This window comes from Lycorma delicatula, chromosome 10, assembly GCF_047948215.1.
Source record: "Lycorma delicatula isolate Av1 chromosome 10, ASM4794821v1, whole genome shotgun sequence".
Classification (NCBI taxonomy): domain Eukaryota; kingdom Metazoa; phylum Arthropoda; class Insecta; order Hemiptera; family Fulgoridae; genus Lycorma; species Lycorma delicatula.
In genome coordinates this window covers 18694164-18715588 of record NC_134464.1, presented here as the reverse complement: position 1 = coordinate 18715588, position 21425 = coordinate 18694164, and the positions used below count along the sequence as shown (strand labels likewise).

The 21425-nt window shown below is 29.8% G+C and overlaps 1 protein-coding gene across 1 annotated transcript; it reads left to right on the top strand.

Annotated features, from left to right (window-relative positions):
• Positions 1–546: 546 nt before the first annotated feature.
• On the top strand, positions 547–13590 carry LOC142331670 (uncharacterized). Its single transcript, XM_075377700.1, has 6 exons — positions 547–576; positions 4772–4921; positions 6011–6066; positions 9101–9272; positions 11564–11714; positions 13285–13590. Exons 1-5 carry the CDS (start codon positions 547–549, stop codon positions 11630–11632), a joined length of 477 nt encoding a protein of 158 aa, XP_075233815.1. The 3' UTR covers positions 11633–11714; positions 13285–13590.
• Positions 13591–21425: the final 7835 nt, after the last annotated feature.

Here is a 21425-nt window from a genome sequence, read left to right as displayed (position 1 = left end):
TTTTTTGGTTATATGAGCATCAACTGCTACAGTCATTAGCCCTCATCACACTCTTTAAAACAGGGATTAAATCACAATCAGGTTTGTCATATGTAAGGGTGGAAAGGGCCCTTACATTTTATTTAAAAACACCAAACTAAACAAGACAGAAAATTTAGACACAAACACTGAACATACTTACAGGATGCAAAGGACCCCGATATTAAAATTTAAAAAGTAAATAAAACATAAATATATGTGAAAAACAACGGCTTCACAATACCAACATTCCCTTTTTTCTCCCTTAATTTTATTTAAGCACCCCTGGAGCAACCGAAACTGCCATTAAGCAGCACATCAATTGACCCAAGATCCATGGGAGTTGACTGACTACCTCTCTGTAAATTATCCTGTAGGACTTAACCCATCGGGTTCCCCCTGTGTCAGCAGAAATTAAAATAAAAAAATTATTAAAAATATTAATTAATTTAACTTATTTCTGATACTGTTTAAAGGTATTCATAGAATTTCTGTTGTGAAATGAATTTTATTTTGCACTTGGGAGTGATGTTAAGACATTCTGAAGAATTGCCAATTGTAAACAGGTGTGTATCTAAAACAGTAGGCTTATACATTACAGATTCTAGGTGTAAAAGTGAACAGAAAGTTTCTTAAGGAAAAATGTTACATTTCCCTTCGATTTTCCTTCTCTCCGGCATTTTGTATTTATTAATAAATTTATATATGAAAATCGGATTGAGAAGTGAACAATAACTTCAGAGGATGAATGAGGATGATACACACACATTTTTAACAACATTGTCTAATAAATAAAATATTTCATTTTATTAATTATTTATTTATATTATTTTAGTATTTCACTATATTAATGTTAACGGTGACCGTGTAAATTTTTATCATATTATGTGTTCTTAAGAAAATGCTAAGCATTTATTTTAGAACAAAATGACACCTTAGTTTTGAAAATCGATTGACAAATATCCAACTTATGACAGAAAATGTATCACTATTTTCTGCCAGATTTAATCTCCTTCTCTATTAAGTCGGGTTCTTTATTTATTATGTGTGCTATTTATTAATTTAATTATTTTAATTTATATTAGTAGCTTCTCCCGGTGTGCCTATGGCATGCCCTCCGAAACTAGGGTGGGTTCCCTTGGCAGGCGACGTCATGGAATGAGACTATTAGGTGTTCAAAACTGTACATCTTGTGTGAAAAATATTTTTTGAATGATGAAAATTGAAAGCAAAAATATATCAGGAAATCTTCCCGATTAAATCTGGTTTGGATTGGTCCTTAGTGAAGGCAGTTACTTTTATTTTGATTTGAATACTAGATGGTGCTGGTATTCTATGGCGGTTCAGTTTCAATTAACCACACATCTCAGGAACTGTCGACCTGAGACTACAAGAATATACATCATTTACATTCATACATATCATCCTCATTCATCCTCTGAAGTTATTACTTCAGAGTTTATTACTTAAGGTATTCCTTAAGGTGGTTCCAGAGACTAAACAGAAAAAGTGAGGGATAGGCGTCGGAATTTGAATTTTTTTTTTGAAGGGGGCTCAGAGAAAAAAAATCATAAAGGATATGTTACGAAATGATATTATATAGTATAATTTAAATTTATTAATGATCATACAAACAAAAAACCTTGAAATTCTTTTATCGTATTTAATAAACTTCATTACTCTTCTTGTTTGTTTGATTACAGATATTGTTAATATGTATCCTCTAAAACAACTCTAATTTCCCATGAACTCATCTCTTTCTCTTTAATTTTGAATTTCATTTATTTTCTCATACAACAGCACATTTCAAATCGTGTTAAAACATTCGTATTTAATTATTAAAATGACATGCTACCAGTATTAAAAAAATAATAATAACTGCTGTTTAAGAGTTACTTTTGTACATAACTGAAAAAAAATTAAATGACCACCATTTTAGTTAGAGTCACCTATTAGAATAACGTATCTCAACTCTAACCTTTCCTTTTTCCTTTAAACATTTTTGAATTGGCCCTGAAGAGGAGGGGACCTTGGGATGCAGTAGGTTTTTTAACCAAAAAATTTATTTTTTTTAGGTAAAACCATTTGCTGAATCTCATTTTAAGAGTTGAAATTTATTTCAGTGTTACTATACTTCATGAATACTGTGTATATAAATTATCCTTAATTCAGTACCATGAAAAACACGGTTTGCTTAGCGTAATTTTTTATCTTATAATCAAATCAGAATAATATATATTTATACTAAAATATAGAGACAAAATATTACAGTTTAATAGAATATTAAACTGAATGTGATGCATACAGGAGAAAATAGGATTGAAATGTATTTATTTTTTTTTTTTATCGAATCAAATGTAGATTTAAAATAATTTATGTTTTGAATGTTATAATTATAAATAAAGATTAGGTTATGTACTTGAAATAATCGGCTGAGTTTTCTATCTTGTTTAATTGTAACTGTGTTATTTGAGGATAATAAAGATTTATTTTACTTTTTGACTGGCTTACTCTTCTAACTTTAATTATATTCTGTGATTAACATGTTTGATACGATATACATATATTAATTTTTCAAATATGTTGCTTGCAACAGGTAGTAAATTTATTAAGAAAACGAGAATTCTTAATAAATCCACATCCTTATACGTCTCATCACCCCACATCCTCTGCTAATGATTATTTTAATTATAATTATTATAAATAATTTATTGTATAATTACATGCAATCAGAGTAGCATCACAAAATGCACGATTAGAAAATAAAAATTTACGTACAATATAAAATCATGAAATTATGTTTTGTAAAATGTATGAAGATATTAAATACAAAAGATAACAGTCAAATAATTCAAAAATCAAAAGGCATTAATGAAGATTATTGTAGCACATGTTTATGTGCAAATTTAACAGTTACAGAAGATTCAGGGTTTTTTCAATTTTTAAATTAGTATTATTTAAAAATTCATCAACAGAGTAATATTGTTTCTGTAAGATAAGATTTTTTACTTGTATTTTAAATAAATTAGTCAGAAGATTTTTTTAATAGATAATTTATTAGATATGGAATAAGAAGCATAATAAGGCCCTTTCTTGTGAGCCCAAGTATTGAGTTAAATACGTAAAGAGGAAAAAGGTTTTGCGGTCGTTTTTTGATAGAAACAATAAGGTAAACGATAAGTTACTATTCTTTTTAACAAGACTACACATTCATAAATATAAATTAAGGGTAAGTTAACATTTAAAAATTTATGTATATATTCACAGTTATATACTGGTATATAATTGTGAATATAAGGACTGCCTAAAAGCACATACCGTAAAACAAACAGAAGATGGTTTCCAAAAGAGTCGATAGACCACCATAAGGAGACAACACTTTGCATATGCCCAGAACTGAAATAATGGTTTCACCCAGGAGGTGATGCTTTTTGACAGTATTCTAACCTATGATGAGATGTGGATTCACCATTATTAAGTAGAATAAAAAAAAATAGAGCGTGGATTGGAAGAACAAGAGTTCAGCTGTTAAGAACATCATGACAGTATTTTTGATTAACATTGCTGATTGCATAATTTTTCCATCACCTAATAACAGGATTTTTGAGTCTCATACAGTAACAGCATCTCCTTTTTGGCTATTTTATTAGATGAATAATTTGCTTGGAATGAACAAATTGATTTTGTTAGTTAAAAAAATGAAACTGTATTGTTATACTTGAAGTACCTTAGTAGAATACTGAGTTTATCATCATTATTAAACATATATAAATATTTATGTCTATTCCTCTCTGAAGTGTAATGTCATTTCTTAGGGCTCCCTCAAAAACTAGAGTATTCAAAATAAAAAATGGCTATAAATATGGATTGTGTATTAAGAAAATTAAAAATTTTAACTAATACTTGTGTTTATAATTATGAAATCAGTCACTAACAGAAAAAAAAATCGCTTATTAAAAAAAAATAACAATTTCCAAACCAGACAAAAGAACATTTTACAGGTAAATTTTCACAATACCTCAGCTTATAAGAAAGAGTCTTACGTCTCTGTTGCCATTTTTAATGAATTGCTGAACTATTTAAACTATCTTCCCACCAATTTATTTATAAAACATAACGAAAGGTTTTTATTTTACAGAAACAATATTACACAGTTAATGAATTTTTAAACAGTCTTAATAAATGAAAATATTCGGAAAAAGTTGAGTATGACCTCAATTAATGATATAAAGAACTATTAATGCTGTTTAAAGTAAATTAATACCCATTATTTGCCTAAAGGATTGTTTTATATATACCTTTAGAGAGAGTGTAGGCAATACAGACTGAGGTTATGTTGGATAGAACAGATCATAAAACTTAACCCTTGAAGAAACAACCAAATTAAATTATGAAACCTCCATACAAATATTCTTATTTGTATGTGAAATGCAGGTTGTTGTGACTTTATAGCACCATTAACAGATTGCGTGAATTGACAGATAGAATGTTACATACTATCAACTGTATTGCATAATAAATTCATGATCTTAACTTCTAGATGCTTGTAGCTTTATATATAATTCAATTGGCCATTTATTTACTGCTTATTTAACTAACTTACTCTTGGTTCTGGTTGCTCTTGTTTGTTCTTGGTTCAGTTCATTGAACGAATGTTTTTTATGTGTAAATAAAAGTATCTATTAATATAGATATTTTTCTGTTATGTTTGAAAATATTTATGTGAAATTTAAAAAGTTTTTAGGCTTTACAGAGTTTGGTGCAATGTCCAGAAGGAGCACATCAGTTAGTGTGGCAATTAAAACTTTTAATAGCACATGGACTTTCATATGACCCTTCTGAAGCTGATGATTCTTATATTCCACTGTTGTCACCTGATCTAGCATTAGCATTATTACAAAAAGTAAATAGTATTATTGACTCGTGGGAAAATGGAAAGTAATATAAATGTAAGATAGTTTTTACTTTTTTATTATTGCATAAATTTTTCATTAAATTATATCCTAACAGAATATAATTATATATAAGAAATTTTTGCATTTTAAAACAATGCTTTTGTTATATTTTTTGCATGTTTAGTATTCACAGAGATATCTACTTAATCAGAGTGTTTTTTCTTCTTTTTTTTTTGTTAGTATTATTAATTACTATAATTTTAAAATATTAGAATTATAGAAAGGTATGTTTACTATCTCACTGATATAAAATTAAATATTCTATTGCCATTACAATCTTTTGGTAGATAATAAAGCTATTCTTATTTTTTAATTATAAATTTTTAATTACCTGATCTGATTATTCTCAATTTTTATTTTTGAAAATACTGGGTTAACAAAGAAGAATGCCAGGGTTTTAATTTGTTTTAAAGTCTTCTACTTTTACAACTATTACAGGCTTTGAAGTCACTGACTAAGGTGTATGTGCTGACTTCGCGATTGAAATGTTGCAGCATGAAGGTGATGAATTTCTTGGATGAGTTGACATTTCATCTTAGCGGAAAAGTAAACACTCACATCTGGGATCAGGAAATGAACTCTTACAATGCAAAAGGGATCCCTCCAAAATCAAATGTTTTCTGCGCAATATCTCGACAGCAGATTTACGAGCTGTTCTTTTTTTGTTGAACCAACATTACTCCAGACATGTTATTAAAGTATGGTACAAACTCTCCTAGTGGTTGAATGTGTATCACGTGATTTTTTTTTACTCCCTGTATAATTAATGAAATCATTAGTAGGGTGTACAAGATTTACTAATTAGTAAATTTGAACATGATGATAGAATTAGAATTACAAAATAATAAATTTAATTTATATTTAAAAACACATTCAAATTATGGCAAAAAAAAAATAGTTTTTATACTATTTATTTCACCAACTGATTGTAACTGCAGCTGAATAGTTCAGTTTTCATCAGCAACTGAGATGATAAACATATAGGTTTTAATTTTATAACTAATTATTATTAATTATTAATTTTGATTAAATTTCAGAAGAAAAAAGAAGAGAATTTTGCAAAAGTATTAACATGGGAGAAAAAACAAAAGGAGTAAGTGCAACAAAAAAAATTTGTACATAAACAATATATGCATTTAAACTTTTATAAATAAATTGCAAATGTGTAATTTTTTTTAACTAATCACACTTTTTGCAAGAAATAAGTTGTCTAAGTTGGGTAAATAGCTAATTCTAAACACAGTACACTTCAGTGTATCAATGTAACAACTGTTGGATGTCTGTTAGCTCCCTAGCATGGATATTATATCTGTGCATCCACTACACCCTCTGATAATATGTTAAACTTATCAGAGCGGCAGTGGTTTCTCTTATCATTTAAGCCTTGCAGGAAAGCTTTAGTTTGAAATCCAAAGAGGATCCTGCTCTTTCTGATGTTGATAATGCTAGACCTGAGATCCTTGACTGCATAGAGTAAATGGTCCCAAATTGGAACATGATAACTATACAAAGATATATATGTACGTATAGGTAACAGTATTAGGTTTCAGAAATGGATTAGTCATATCAGAAACCTACAATGGGTCCTGTAATAGTTCGCTTCTGAAAAAGCAATCTGTTCCTCTACATGATGCTGCTAGATGTAGAAATGATTGACTCCAGTCCCTACATGCTGGATTTGATTTTATACAGGAATGCCATTTATCTAAATTGATTGATGGTGCAAAATATAGGAAGATTTATTGTGGCTTATTAATGTCACAGTGGCACTGTGTTCTTGTAGATTGTGGTGTAATCAGGCTTAGTGGGATGATAAGCGACAGCAAATTCCTCTAAGGAAAGGTATTAGTCATTTGTTGGTTGTATGCCGAACTATACTTCTTAGGAAATTTGTAAGATGGTGCACTCTTATGCATAAAAACTAACAAATTTTTTTTTTTAAAGATGTCTGATGAAGTACTCTTAAAGTTATGTGTGATCTTTATGTTGCAGATGTCTCAGAACTGGTTTGCTCTTACAGGCAACACAAACAGATTTTCTGTTTGGAGATGATTACGAGGAGCAAATTCTTAATAAGACTTAGTCTTAATTAGACTAAAGAATATGACCATTTTTTTCTCAGAAATGTGCTTGTGCGCGTGTGTGTGATTTGTGTACTATAATTGCTATGAGGGTTACGGACTTATTTATTATTTACAAAAATAGCTTATCTTACTAGTAACATACCAATGTATTGAAAAACATAATAAATTATGATATATGGCACACAAAAAAAAGAAGGATTTTGTGGTCATAAATACGTCACTTTTACTTGAGGTCTCTAAATATCTTTTCCGACAAATGATATCGGTAAACATGTAACACATAACGATTCGTAATGAATAAGATTATACAGTAAAAATGGTTTTTTTGTCAATCTGAATAGCCTTTTGAGTGGTGGGAATTTTTATAAAACGTAGTTTCAGAAAACTATGTTTTCACTAACATATCTTCTTTCAATAACATATTGTCACTGTGTGACAACTTTGTACATGTGTGAACGGTTTATCTCAGGAAACTTCCATTGTGTCAGTTTTACTAGTAGTTTATTCTTAATAGTGGTACCTTAAATAAATGAAGTTATTTTTAATTTCATCATTAAAACTAATGTCTGTTCTAATATCAAAGTAATGATAAATTAGTATATATATTTTTTTTTTATTTTTTTACTAGACAGCATTTAAATTATGAAAAACAAATAAAAAAACAATTTTTAAAATCAATTTAGATAAGACTTAGTAAACCATTTAAAAAATTAATTTCAACAGATTTTTCCTAGAGATTCTGGTGTTATTTCATTAACCGTTACCAAATTTAACATATCTCACGTAAAAATTAATAACTCATTTATTTCTCTTATAAGGAAACATTTTAATAAAATTTATTTAATGATATTAGAAGAGAACTAATAAATATTAAATCGGATACTTCCAGAATTACCCGATTTAATAAATACCCTGGGTACCCGATGGTCAAAAGCAGTTTCACTTGTCTGTAGAAATACAGATTGAAAATTTTCAAACTTTATTAGTAAATTAAATTTGACTGTTAATCATGCTCATTGAAATTATAATATTAAAGGATATAAAGTAATTTTAGTTACTTAAAATTAACATCTCAAATATGGTAATACAGTTACATTTTCAGATGTACTCTGACTTAAATTTTTTTACTTTGCACAAATATTTTGCTGCTATGTTCTCCATATATGGCTTTATTATATAGTATCAAATCATTTTTTATTACCTTCTTTTGCAGTAGTTCAAAAAGCTACTATATATAAAGCAAATATATATATGTCATGTATAAAGTTTTTCAGTGTTTAAATATATTCAGAAATTAACAACATCTAACAGAATGTTTTATTTTTAAAATTGCTCTCCGTAATCATCCTGATGAAAAACGTAATATATCATAAATAACAATACACATCTTAAACGTTAACAAGAATAGATACCAATTAATTATACTATCTTCCTAATATCTCCAAAAAAAAGGCGTGGAAAGTTTTCAAAAAGATGTTTTAGTTGCTGAAAATGGAATGGATGACACTTGGAGCATTACTGATTTAAGAGGGATCTGTTTGAAGAATAGAGAAAGGAAAGACAGCCTTCAACAAATACTGTGATTTAAATTACTTAAATTTATGTTTATACTTAGTCATATTTATTAATCTCTTCATAGAGTTGTAACAGACGGTTACTTTACTCCTTTTTTTTTATGGTGAATTAGAAAAGAATTTTGTAGCCTGTGAAAAATGCCAAGCCGGAACTTTTCAGAAGAAAGACAAAAATACTACCACTACCCAACAGAGAATAAAGTAGTACCACATTTAAGAATTGAAACAATAAAAAAAAAGAAGAACTAGCTCAAGCTGGCAGTAATAAACTTTGTTGTATGATGTGCAGTTCAACAATTAAAACTAAAAGGTGCGCTCACATTTTCACTTACAGAAATTGCAGCCTGCAAATGGAAAAGTTTCAAAGAAAGTTTTGAGAAGAATTCATATTTTGTATATCGTACTGAATTTCTTATAGTTTAATTATTAAAGTTTCATAATAAATCTTAGAGATTCTGTTTATTTTCAGGGTAACGCAGATAAAAACTTATTCGTGGGATAACGCACAAGTAATACTTGTAGATAATAAGTGTGACATGGAAGATGAAAGAGTTATATCATTTGAAAGAGGTAAACAACTTGCAGAACAACTTGGTATTGAATTCTTTGAAACATCAGCAAAAGAAAATGTTAATGTCAAGGTAAGAATACACTAATTTGTTTTCTAACTACAAGTATTATATTCAGTTGAAATTATGGTCAAAAAAGTTATATGCTTTTTTATAATAAACTGAATGTATATTTTTTCTAGAAGAAACGCATATAACTCGCATTATTATTTAGTAAGTCTAATCAAACATTAGTTTAAAAAGTAGATATATGTTACACCCGCAATTTCTGCACCCTAGATAATACATTTTGGTCCAATCAATAAAAAATCAAATCTTAAAAAATTTCCACAATGACATTCTAATGGATTTTGACAAACACATATTTACAGATACAACTATTGTAGATGTTAATTTTTGTATAATAAATTTTAATACTTTAATTGCCGATCTCCGTAGTGGAGTGGTAGTGTCTCAGCTTTTCATGCGGAGGTCCTGGGCTCAAATCCCTGTCAGACATGGCATTTCTCATGCACTACAAATTTCCATTCTCATAGGGCAAAATGGTTAAAGCACCCGATGCCCATCATCAAAAAAAAAAAAATTTTAATTCTTTTAGTTATAAACTTTATTTACACTGCATTTAAATAAAGTGTTAAGTTTTACACTGTGTTTTGATCAAGGAATCGTATTTAGATGTCACTGATGATGTCATTCCTTTATCTCAGTTTATTGTAAACGGTTGTTATGTTATTCAGTTACAAGTTATCTAAATACAGTCAATTGCTAGTCTTCATAGTGGAAACACGTGCTATTTTTTCCACTATGTGTTGCGGATTGTGTTTTAACTGGTTTCTTGGTTTTTTTTAATGGATACTTGAGTTGGTTATTGTGGTTTGGAATATATTGGATGACTATAAAATTTTAAAGAGTTAGGATATGGATTTAGTTTTATTTTTACGATTTCCTATAGACTGGTGTTTAAGAAGTTTTGGAATATCAAATTTTTTGATTGCTTACTGATGTTTGTGGTGATTAAATAGGTGTTAGTGATTTAGTGACGCACTGGGAAGTAACTATATCTGTAGTGGGGTTATTAATATTAAGATTTGAGAATTATATTAACTTTTTTGCCTCCATGTATCGAGAATGGGAGTGATGATGTGGACAGTTTTTATCGATATGCATTTCAATGTTTCTTCATCATTGTTCATTATATTATAATAAATAGATATTGTTTATAATTTGAAAACACGTGTGTTTATTTAAGTAGAGATATAACAATTGGCAAAGAGAATGAGATACAACAGGAAGGTGAGTGAAGCGAACTCTGATCAGGTACTTACTGATAAAACTGTTATTTATAATTTTTTTAATGTAATATTATGTAGACTACAGGCAGAGAATTCTACAAATCCATTTTTTTGTTTTTTTCTTTCATTTTATTTATGGAATTCATTACCATCTAATGGTAAAACAATGAAGGGATAAAACTTTTTAAATCACAAGATTTGCAATTTTTTAATTCTATTCTGAACAAAGGAAGATCCTTTACAGGCCCATATGCCTTTCTTACAAAAACCATTATCATTTTCATATCAATTATTCTAAACCTATCAGATTCAGGTGAACCACTTAATTTTTCTCTTTTCCAATTTATTTTCCCTTTCCCAGTCTCACAGTGTTGAATATGAAAACAGTTTTTATACTGGAGTTTAAAACATTTTCAGTAAAAAGTCCCATAAATGATATTGTTTTGTTTGCCTCCTTTTTTGCTTTAGATTCATTGTACATATAGATTGTTGAATCTTCTCTTTATGCTGAATAAAAAACACTGATTGAATACCCGCAATTGTCGGCTATAAAATATTTCTACAACCGGTAGAACAGGCAAAAGATGATTCTGTATATGGAAAGTGTTTTAGTGTGAAACCTTTGATGTTGGAGGATAGCGTGCGGGTCGCACAATCACAAATTGGTTAATTTGATAGTTGAGGGTTGTAAGTTACGGTAGCCGGTTGTGATTGGAAGAGCCGGTTGTATATTGTGTAAATACACTGATGGAAATGTCTGCCGACGCATTTGCATCGGTGGCCTCCTGAAAGACGCCAAACTGATGACTGTGTTGAGTTATCAAGTTTAAGAGGGTCTAAAAGATGATGACCTTCAGTAAAGCAACTTCTGGCTAGAAATGGAGGGGGTGGTATGTTAACCAGGATCATCAGGTGTCTTCCCCTTTGAGGGCTAGGATGTTGAAAGTACATAATATTGCCAATGCACCATTTCAACAATGATACTGTTAATTCCATAAGATGTCTTCTTAATAGACAAATAGACAAATAATAGTGTACTTCACCAAAGCCTCTATTGAACCATTTTTTCAGGTTAGGTATCGATTGTTTGGTGCGTTTTGCAACCCCTACTTCATTCCACCTAACCTGCCAGCGTTCTAGAAGTCTGTCTTGCCTACATCCTACATCCATCGGCAGCTGCAAAACGTTTGCTTCAAAACTTCATTTATGAATGAGTCATAAGGTGAAATTATCTAAATTAACAAAAAAATCTCAGTATCACTCCACATAAATTTAGGTCTGCTTTATGAATGCATTGCCTGAATTAAACGTGTAAGAGAACTCAAAATTCAGTGTTTAAAACATTTTTATAGGTTAACAAGTGACAGCATAATATTTACAGTAACAGCTTTTGGGATGCAGATGAAATATGTGTACTTAAATTTTACTGAATCTTGGTAATGTCTAAATTCGATTAGTAGTTTACTCCTCAGAGTGTACAATTCTTGTGATGTTGGATCACCATTCGTAAAATTTTGTTTGATTTGCTACCGGATCATTCCTGTCTAGTCAAATAGTAAGCACTTTAATGAAGGATGGTGAGCCTTTCCCTCTCTGGTCGAGTCTGACCAATAATGATTTACATGCATCATAAAGGGACAATCTTAGCATCTTCTGTGTGATTTTGTTTTTATTTTCAGTCTTAATTCCACAAATTCCCATTTAATTTAGTTTTATGATTATTCAAGCTTGGGGAATGTTTGTTTTATCTTTCCTTAGTATGAAACTACATGCTACATTTACTGTTCATTAGTATATTTACTTAGGTGATTAGTTATAATAAAAACAGACAATAAGCGTGTAGTATTATTACAGAATTTCTGCAATAAAGATACTTCTTTATAAGGTGAAGTGATTTACATTGATGGATTTAACCAGAGCAGTTACATTAGATGTTCCTTTATGGCCTATTTTCTCAGATACAGATTTTATGTATTTGTCTTACCGGTGCAAGCATGCAATAATTGGAGACATGTCATCTTCTATCTTTCAAAAAGATATATATACTGTAGTTTGAAATAAGCTCTACTTGAGAACATTGATACAAACGTATATCTAAAAAACATTTTGTTATCGAGTTACAGCTAGTGAAAGATTTTTCCTGTATTTCAGTTTTCCTGGTGAAATGAGTTCATACTGAAACTTTCTGGCGTTAAACCGGATGGTTTTGTATGACTTTTAACCTCAAAAATCAAATAAAATTGATCACAGAACTGCATCTCCTGCAGTATTCATAATATCCAACATAAAACAGAAAAAATAGCTCTATATACATGCATGTATCTTCTTAGAGCCATCTCTTAACCTAAGTTGACCGTCGTAAATTATTCTTAATTTTAGGCAGCTGCTGTAAATAAATAAATGCAGAACTTAAATCTTCTGTCGTTAAAACTTTTCTGAAATATATTGACGGAGAAAAATATGTTGCTGTTAAAATATCTTAACAAATTTTAATATAACTTTTCAAGAAATTTGAAGGAAACTTATTGGAAAACAGTTATTTACTTTAGTTCTTGAAGTACCGTTATTCAAATATCAGTTTGATAAACATAATTGGTTTGTTATAAATTTTATGTGTGTGTGTATAATTGTGTGTTGTTTCTTACACAATTATTTATTTTTTAGTATAATTTAGTACAATTCAGTATAATTATTTATTTTATTTACTTATACATCTGTTATTCTGCATCTACTTTTATTATAACTTATGTTGTGTTCATGAATTAGCTTTAACTCAACGGTTTTATTTACAGGAATATCAAGCATGCCATTATTGTTAACCGCTAATCTGCTGAAGAATTCAACTTTACCTACAGTACCTGTATTAGCACCACCAAACAGTCAATAATTATAAATATTTTTAATGAAACTTAGTTGTTCAAAGGTTTTTATTGTAAATTCGAATAATGCATTTAGTGACAGAAAGTGTAAAACAATTTTGAATGTAATTATAACATTGATAATGATGTACTTATATAATTGTACTCAGATACATGATGGTATCTGAGTGCAATTATATAATTTTTTAAATGATTTTGCTGTGTTTATATATATATATATATATATATATATATATATATATATATATATATATATATAACACACACACACACACTTACTTTTCTTGTATATTTTAAACATTTAATATTTTTAAGCAGAAGTGTTTCTGTCAGAAAAGAATATGTATAAAATTTATCTTAAGTTAAAATTTATTTTTCATATCATGATAAAGACAGATTACTTGTGTTAATAATTCATATTTATTTTAAACTATTTCAGTGACATGTTGTAGAGGTTATGATAATGATAAAGTTATTAAACGGTAAATGTTATCTATGTACGATTTATTTTCTTCTATGGAGATTTACATAATGCTTGTAATGTATATATCGCATGTATGTTGTATAATAAATTATGCTCGCTTAATCTTTATTATAATTATTGAAACTAACCTGATAAAAATATTTTTAAAGTTATATTTGTTCGACGCAAGAGCTAGGACCGTTGCACTTTTACTTTACTTAGAAGGCTGTACAAAAATGTTCAATATATTTCTCAATTAAATATATTGTGTTACAACAGAAAATTAAGGCGGTACTATATACCAATACCTTTGTGTACTGATAGATACAAAGAATAGATTTTTTAGCGGTCCTGATTTCAGGGCTTAAAAACTGATGCGCATCAATTTCATTTGTGCGATTCATCTGGAAAGGGTCATTATCAGGTATTATTATTTTCTCATCAGATTTCCTACCAAAATGTGAAAGTATTTAGGGTTATTTACCAGTCAGTGGCTTTGTTCTCTTTTGACTTACATGTGATTCTGCATTACTGAATCTTTATAGACAAGAAAAAAAAAAACCATTCCTACTGCACCTTTTGTTTAATACCTCTATGTGGACAAGGATGTTATGGACACCTGCAGCAGATGAGCAACAAAAAAATTATTTATTTAATTTTTTGTTGGCAATCCACTTTTGCATAAAACTTCAGTTACTTCAGGCTTATGGATATTCTCCAAAGGAAGAAGATTTGGCTAGAAATATATATATTTAACTTTGGAGTAATAAACAACGGTGCAATGCAATTTTTTCTCTAAGATCACTCTTGCAGAAATATGATGTTTTGGAGTCTACTAAGCACTCTGATGAAGTCCGATAAAATTTTATCAGATTTACTAAAAATTGTAAGGTCCAAAAGAATTTCTATGACTTTCGTGCTAAGAGCTTTTGCAAATTCGAAATATCAAAGTTTTTGCCCCACCATCATGGGTTACTGTCAATATATTTGGAAATTGTTTTATGGCTTTTGGGTATTATAAGAAAATCTTTGAATTTAAGAAATGAAAACAGTTTTAGAACTGCACGCTCTTTGTACAGGAAAAATTGTTAAAAATGTTAGCTTTGCTTATCTAGCTTTTGCTCTATATTAAGCTAATTCAGAGACTGCCACTGGATTGTTCCAGTTCTGCTTCTAGACAAGGCACTAGGTGTTCGAATTAGGTTTTAAAAGATCTTTGCTTAATTAAATGAACACAAACAATTAAAATCACGCATGCTGTTCTTACTTGTTGTAAATAAATATTACCTTTCAAAACCCAATTTGAAACAGTGGTAGCAACCCAACATTCAGAAGTCCCAGCATCAATTTGTAAAGAAACGGAGTTCCACCCCTCAGTCATAACTTGAATCTATTAAATTCTGCTAAAGTTTAACTCGCTGTATAATTTTTCCAGTCAGTTCTTCATTTGTGCAAACAGTTGGGTGGCTGCAAACTATCTAGATTACAACTGATCTGGCCAACAATTTTGAGAGTTTTAAGGTAGATCTCGCAGAAATGTTTGTACTAGTTCTCTCTCTATTACCTCCCGCATTCAAATACTGTTTGGGAGGATTAGGTAGAGTAGAGGACTCAAAGCTTGAATTATAGAATTTATTAAATACCACATATTACAACCGCATAATTTAAGCACGTGTATAATCATAGGGAGCAATAAAATTATTTTTTTTCATTGCTAATCCTCTGTTAAAATTTGTGTATATTATATTCCAACATTTAAAAAAAATGTTTGGAACTATATCAGTCAATTTTTTTCTTTTGTTTACTTTTGCGTATAAAAAAAGGTTTTTACAGTTTTTGTGATTGGTTTCTGTTTTTATAAAACAATTACAAGAAACTGAGCTGTCTGAGTATTCTCATCATAACCATAATTTTCTATTTTCTTTTTACCCAAAGAGTTAACGCTGTCATATAACTGTGCTATGCTGTCATATATGGTCAAATCTTTATATAATGAAATCGAGAATCCCAGGAAAAATTTGTTAAATAGAGGTTTTCATTAGAGGTAATAAGAATTCCATCTAATTTTTTTATGAATGTTTTATCTCGTTTTATAATGAATTAAAATTGAATACAGTTATTTTTCTTAATAGCGCTATAGAAAAAAAATGTAACTGTAGTTTTTATGTCATGCATTACATATTAATTATACATTCTGTATAAAATGCATGTATCTCAGGTAAGACTTACCTCGTACTTAGAATGATTGAATTACGATTATGATTGAATTAGAATGATTACTTAGATTGATACCTCGTACTCAGTAAAACTTACCTCGTACTTGGAATGATTGTAGGCTATTCTTAAAAGCTTCTTATACACTGTTGTAGGTTGCCTTGCAACCACCTTGACCGATGAAAGCATTGCAAAAATCCACAATGCGGATATAAAAGATTGACGGTTGAAACAAGAGTTTGCAAAAAATCAGTAGACCGTACTCGCATCTTACACGAGCATTTGGATATAGATAGCTATCGGCACAATAGGTGCCGCGTTTTTAACGGTTGATCAGAAACGCAGACAAATGAACATTTCTCAGCAGTGTTTGGACATGTTCAACCGTAACTCGACTGAATTTTTGCAATGTTTCATTACTGCTGATGAAAAGTGGATTCATTATTACTGCTCTGAGACAAAGCAACAGTCTAAACAGTGGGTCGAAACCGATGGAAGGCTCCAAAGAAGGCAAAAAGTATTGGACCTGCGGGAAAGTCGTTGCCACTGTTTTTTGGGATGTTCATGGTGTAATGTCATTGACTACTTGGAAAAAGAAAAAAAACAATCACCGGAGAATATTATGCATCATTGTTGAAGCGATTGAAGGCCATTAAAAGACCAAACGTTCACATTTAGGCGAGAAAAGTACTTTTTTACCTTGACAATGAACCTGCGATCACATTTTCTGTTGTTGCTGCTAAAATTCACAAACTGCGCTTCAAATTGCTTCCACATGCACCACATTTAGCTCAGAGTGATTATTTCCCGTTCCTGAATCTGAAGAAATGGCTTGGTGGGTGAAGATTTGCCTCAAATTACAAAGTCATAGCCGAGACAGATGCCTAGTTTGCAGAGCTTGAGAAATTGTATTTTATGAAGGAATAAATAAGCTGGAAAAACGATGGACTAAGTTTATTACTTTAAAAGGTGACTATGTTGAAAAATAAAAAAAATTTGGTAAGAAATTTTGTTATTTTCCTTAGGTCGCAAACATTCTGAACTGCTCTCATATGTATGCACTGAACAATAGAGAGATTATGCGGTAAATGTTTTCTAAGTATTTTTTTTGTTATGTCTATGTAATGTAGACAAATGTCTCGTTTAGATAAACGAATAAAGGTTTGCACAGTAATGTTAGTGCTCTGCATTAGTTAATGGATTTCAGGAAATTCCGCTACTTTAATACGTAGGCAGACAGTAACTGCAGAACAGATGTTTAAATTTTTAGTTATGATTTTATTGTTAATGGCTTACAAGAGAATCTTGGAAATTTTTGCTTTACCATTTCAGTAAAAATAACTTGTCATTCTTGACTATTGTTAAGAATACTTTGTGTTTGTATACATTTATAATTTCAGTGCAGAAATTAAAAGAATAACTACCTTAAACTCACAGAGATGTCCAAAATATTAAATTTAGTGTCACTGTTAAAAAACATTTCATAAAAGTTACTGATGTTACTACATACTGTATCATGTTAATATGCAGTATGTCACCATTTTGTTATATAGAGGTATGAATACGTTAAATAGAGGTAAATTTATACTTAGTCTTATTAAAATGTCACAGTGCAGAAAAACAATTTGTAATATCAAAGTTCGTTATATATAGAGGTTCAAATGTATTTCAAGTTTTATCCTTAGGTGGTAAATCAGTTTTGGTGGGCTCCCCCTCCCCTCAAAATTAACACAGCTTGATAAGGTAATCAGGTTCAAGAATGCCAAGACATGTATGCCTAGAAGTTTTTGGTTTTTCATTTCTCAAAAAAAAAACTTGAGTTGCCAGTACCACCTGAGAATGTCATATCCCTAATTTGTAATTCCTTTTAGTTTCAAGCGGTGTTAAACAAAACAGATTCGTATGTTATTTATTTTCCAAGGCCTCCTTTATTAAGTTTGATATATTTTGTATCTTAAAAAATAATTAGGGTATTAGGCCTCTCACTAACCAGTGATTTGATTCTAAGTCTGTTATTTTGTTCTCATTTTACCTTACATCTTAAATGATCAATTCCTATAATTTTTTTCACTAGATTCACTCCATTGATGCAAAAACAGTTTTGGAGTAGTGCAACCTCAAGATAAGAGTGCAATTCAGGTTAGCTATGGTTCTATGAATTTTGAGACGAGTGAACTGAAAAGGTATACTTTTTCACAAATATGATTTCCACTAAGTACCAAACAAATATATGCATGGAATATGCTCCTTGCAGAAATCATACCACCCTAATTTCTAATCGGTTTTGATCATGGTGAACAAGAACAATGTAATTTAATTTAATGGCAATTTAATCTTTTCCATTATGCATCTATTTTTAAATTTAAGTATTACAGGGGGCTGCACCGCCTAATAATTATGAACTAATTGAGATTTTCATCTTCCCCTTTCATGCAGTGGATTGAGTGATGTATTAAGATTATTTTTCAAGGTTCTTTTATGTTTAATAATAATTTTGTAGAGCAAAATTCCAACGTGACCAGTGGTTCCAAGAATTCTTGGATAAATCCAACAAAATTCTTCCAATTTTTCATTCTTCAAAGCTTCCTTCTATGTTCATAAGAAACCCTTACTCAATGAATTATGTTTGACACCTTTTCTTATTTTATAGATTTATCCTGATGCTTAATAACAAATTGGAAAGTGAAAATTATTTGATGTTTTTTTTGTAGCATCTTCATATTATTTTTTAAAATCATTTTAATTACTTTATGGCATTATTGTTTAAACTGCAGTTAGAACATTGCTCAGTCAAGTTTATATAAACGGACCATACCTTGGATAACTAAACGCTCAGGTAATACAGTTTGGCCCCATTAATTCTGGTTTAAAAATAAATCTATGCTTAACATTTCCACAACTTATACTTATATTTTAAAATATTCTATTAGGCCAATAAAATAGCATTTTTAAGAAAATATTATATATATATATATAGTTAATAGAGTATGACATTTAAGTGAATATTTGAAAGTAAAAGTAAAAATTACTCTAAATAAAAGTAACAAAAATTTATTATTTTACATTAAATAACTTTATAAATCATTTTAAACGTTGAAAGAAGTCCTTTATGACCTTGTTCCGCCATTATTCCATGCTTCTATGCTGCAACATTACGCAGCCACCATAGTGTCAATGAAGAATCTTACTCCTTTTAATGGCTTTTTCAGTTGACCCTTAATAGTTTGTAGATTACTGCAAGCCATAAAAGAGGTTTTGATGACTTTCTGACTCGCTCAGTTTCTTGTTGATGTTGAGCTAATGTATTATCCCGACTTTAAACTGTCATTCATCGGTTTTGACAGCTTCCCAAAATTCTGGCAGTTATTAAAGTATATCTTTTACATTTAAAACATTGAAAAGAGCATGAATATTCCCACTAACCGACTTAATTTTATCTGACAAAATTATCCATCATGAATGATTTATATAGCAGATTATCTCACACATTCAAAAAAAAAGATCTTCATAAAACCATTTTGTAAATCCATCTGTACACTTTTTTTTTAGTATACTTCACGGGAAGCTAGTTAATGTTTTTAAAAGGCTTCATCAATGAGAACAAACTTACTAAACCCCAATTTATTTGAACGGTAAGCGTGATGGTTAAACCTCTTTTTGCTTCACTGTAGCCAAGAGCTAACTTTTCTTCTTTAAAAACACAGTTTTGATGATAGTATTTTGTAATTTAAACCGGTTTCATCACATTTGAAAACCTTTATTGAAATTTCAAGATTTCAGCATCAAAATTTCATAATTTTGTAGTGTTTTCACTGACAAAATCTTACTAATTGTCTAGGACTTCAGTCGATCAAGCCAACCCTGATTAAATGTAAATTTCTCTTCTCCCATATTTAAAAATTCCAAAGCATCGGCATAGAATCGGGCCTGATAGCGAGCTACTTTATTTCAAATTTGGTTTAACAGCAAAAGTAGAATTTACATTTTTTCACATTTGTTTGTTTGATGGCTCTATTTTGTGTATCACTTACTTACTTACCAACCTTTGCAAAATCGATAATGTTAATGTAATTATTGTAGACTGGATTATTTGTAACGCTCAAGCTCTCATGGCAATTGTTCTTTAACATAGGACTGTGATGGAAAACCAGTAAAAAGGGTAGCTGTATCAAGCCCTAATTCTTTGAATTAGATACGAATGCTTGATGTTCTGAACCAAGGATGTAAATTACAGCATTATAATGCTATAATTCTCTTTATTTTTGTTAAAAATTCTACCATGCAAAAATATGTACCCCAGTCACTTATACTGTTTAACTTGATGCAGATCACTCTTGAGGTAGAGGTGTAAAATTCATAAATTTGATAAATTCATTTATATAATGGTATCTGACATGACACGACTCACAAGTCGCTTCTGAAAACAATGCAGCCAACTTAAGAATAACAAGTTCTCATGCTAGGCTTATAAGGAAAAGTAATGACTGGAAATAAATGGTTTCCCTTCCCTTTACCGAACCGACTATACGATTGCAAATCGACATAAGAAGCCCACCAATAAGCAGATAATATTCATCCGTGTAAAAGCTTCATATAGTGAACATTATTACTTTCAGAGAAAACAGTTCTGACCGTTACATTTAGTATCTGAGGTATTTTAGATGTATTGCAACTACAGTAAAATCTGGGGCAGATATAACAGCAAATTAATGTGGCCGTTGCAAAACAAGGCGATATAATATTGCTGTTTTAAACCGATTTTACCTATTTATTTAAAAAATGCTCCCCAGACTGGGATATATTGTTAATGGAACTCGACAACAGAATAATGCTGGTCACTTTTGAGGAGTCATCGGACGATAAAATGTAACCGATTCAGCAAAATAACATCCGAGTGTTAATATTTTATATTCATAGAAATACACATTTTTGTAATTTTTTTTCCGAGCAGTTAGTGAACAAATACTGAAGTAAAAAAAAATAATAAATAAATAAACATCCATAGTTGTAATCTCTGTCCTTCATAGGTTTTACAGATTATTTTATTAATCTCAGTTTGATATGAAAGGATGGTAAAATAATTTTTCTAGATTTACTAAAGTCTCATTAATTTTTTTTTTCAGTTATACTTCAATTGAGAAGTATAATGGAAAATATTATTCTTGATTATATTATGTTATCCACGATTGCAGAAAACCAAATACTTGCTAAGGATGTTAGGTTTTAAAAACAAACTTACTGTAGAGGAGGTTAGAAAGAAAATGTTAATTTCTTCTCCCTTCTAATGCATAATAAACAGCTATTACTGCTCTTAAAATATTAGGTAAAACATGTTTAACAAAAATACTATATTCTACATTAACATTACAGGAGATTG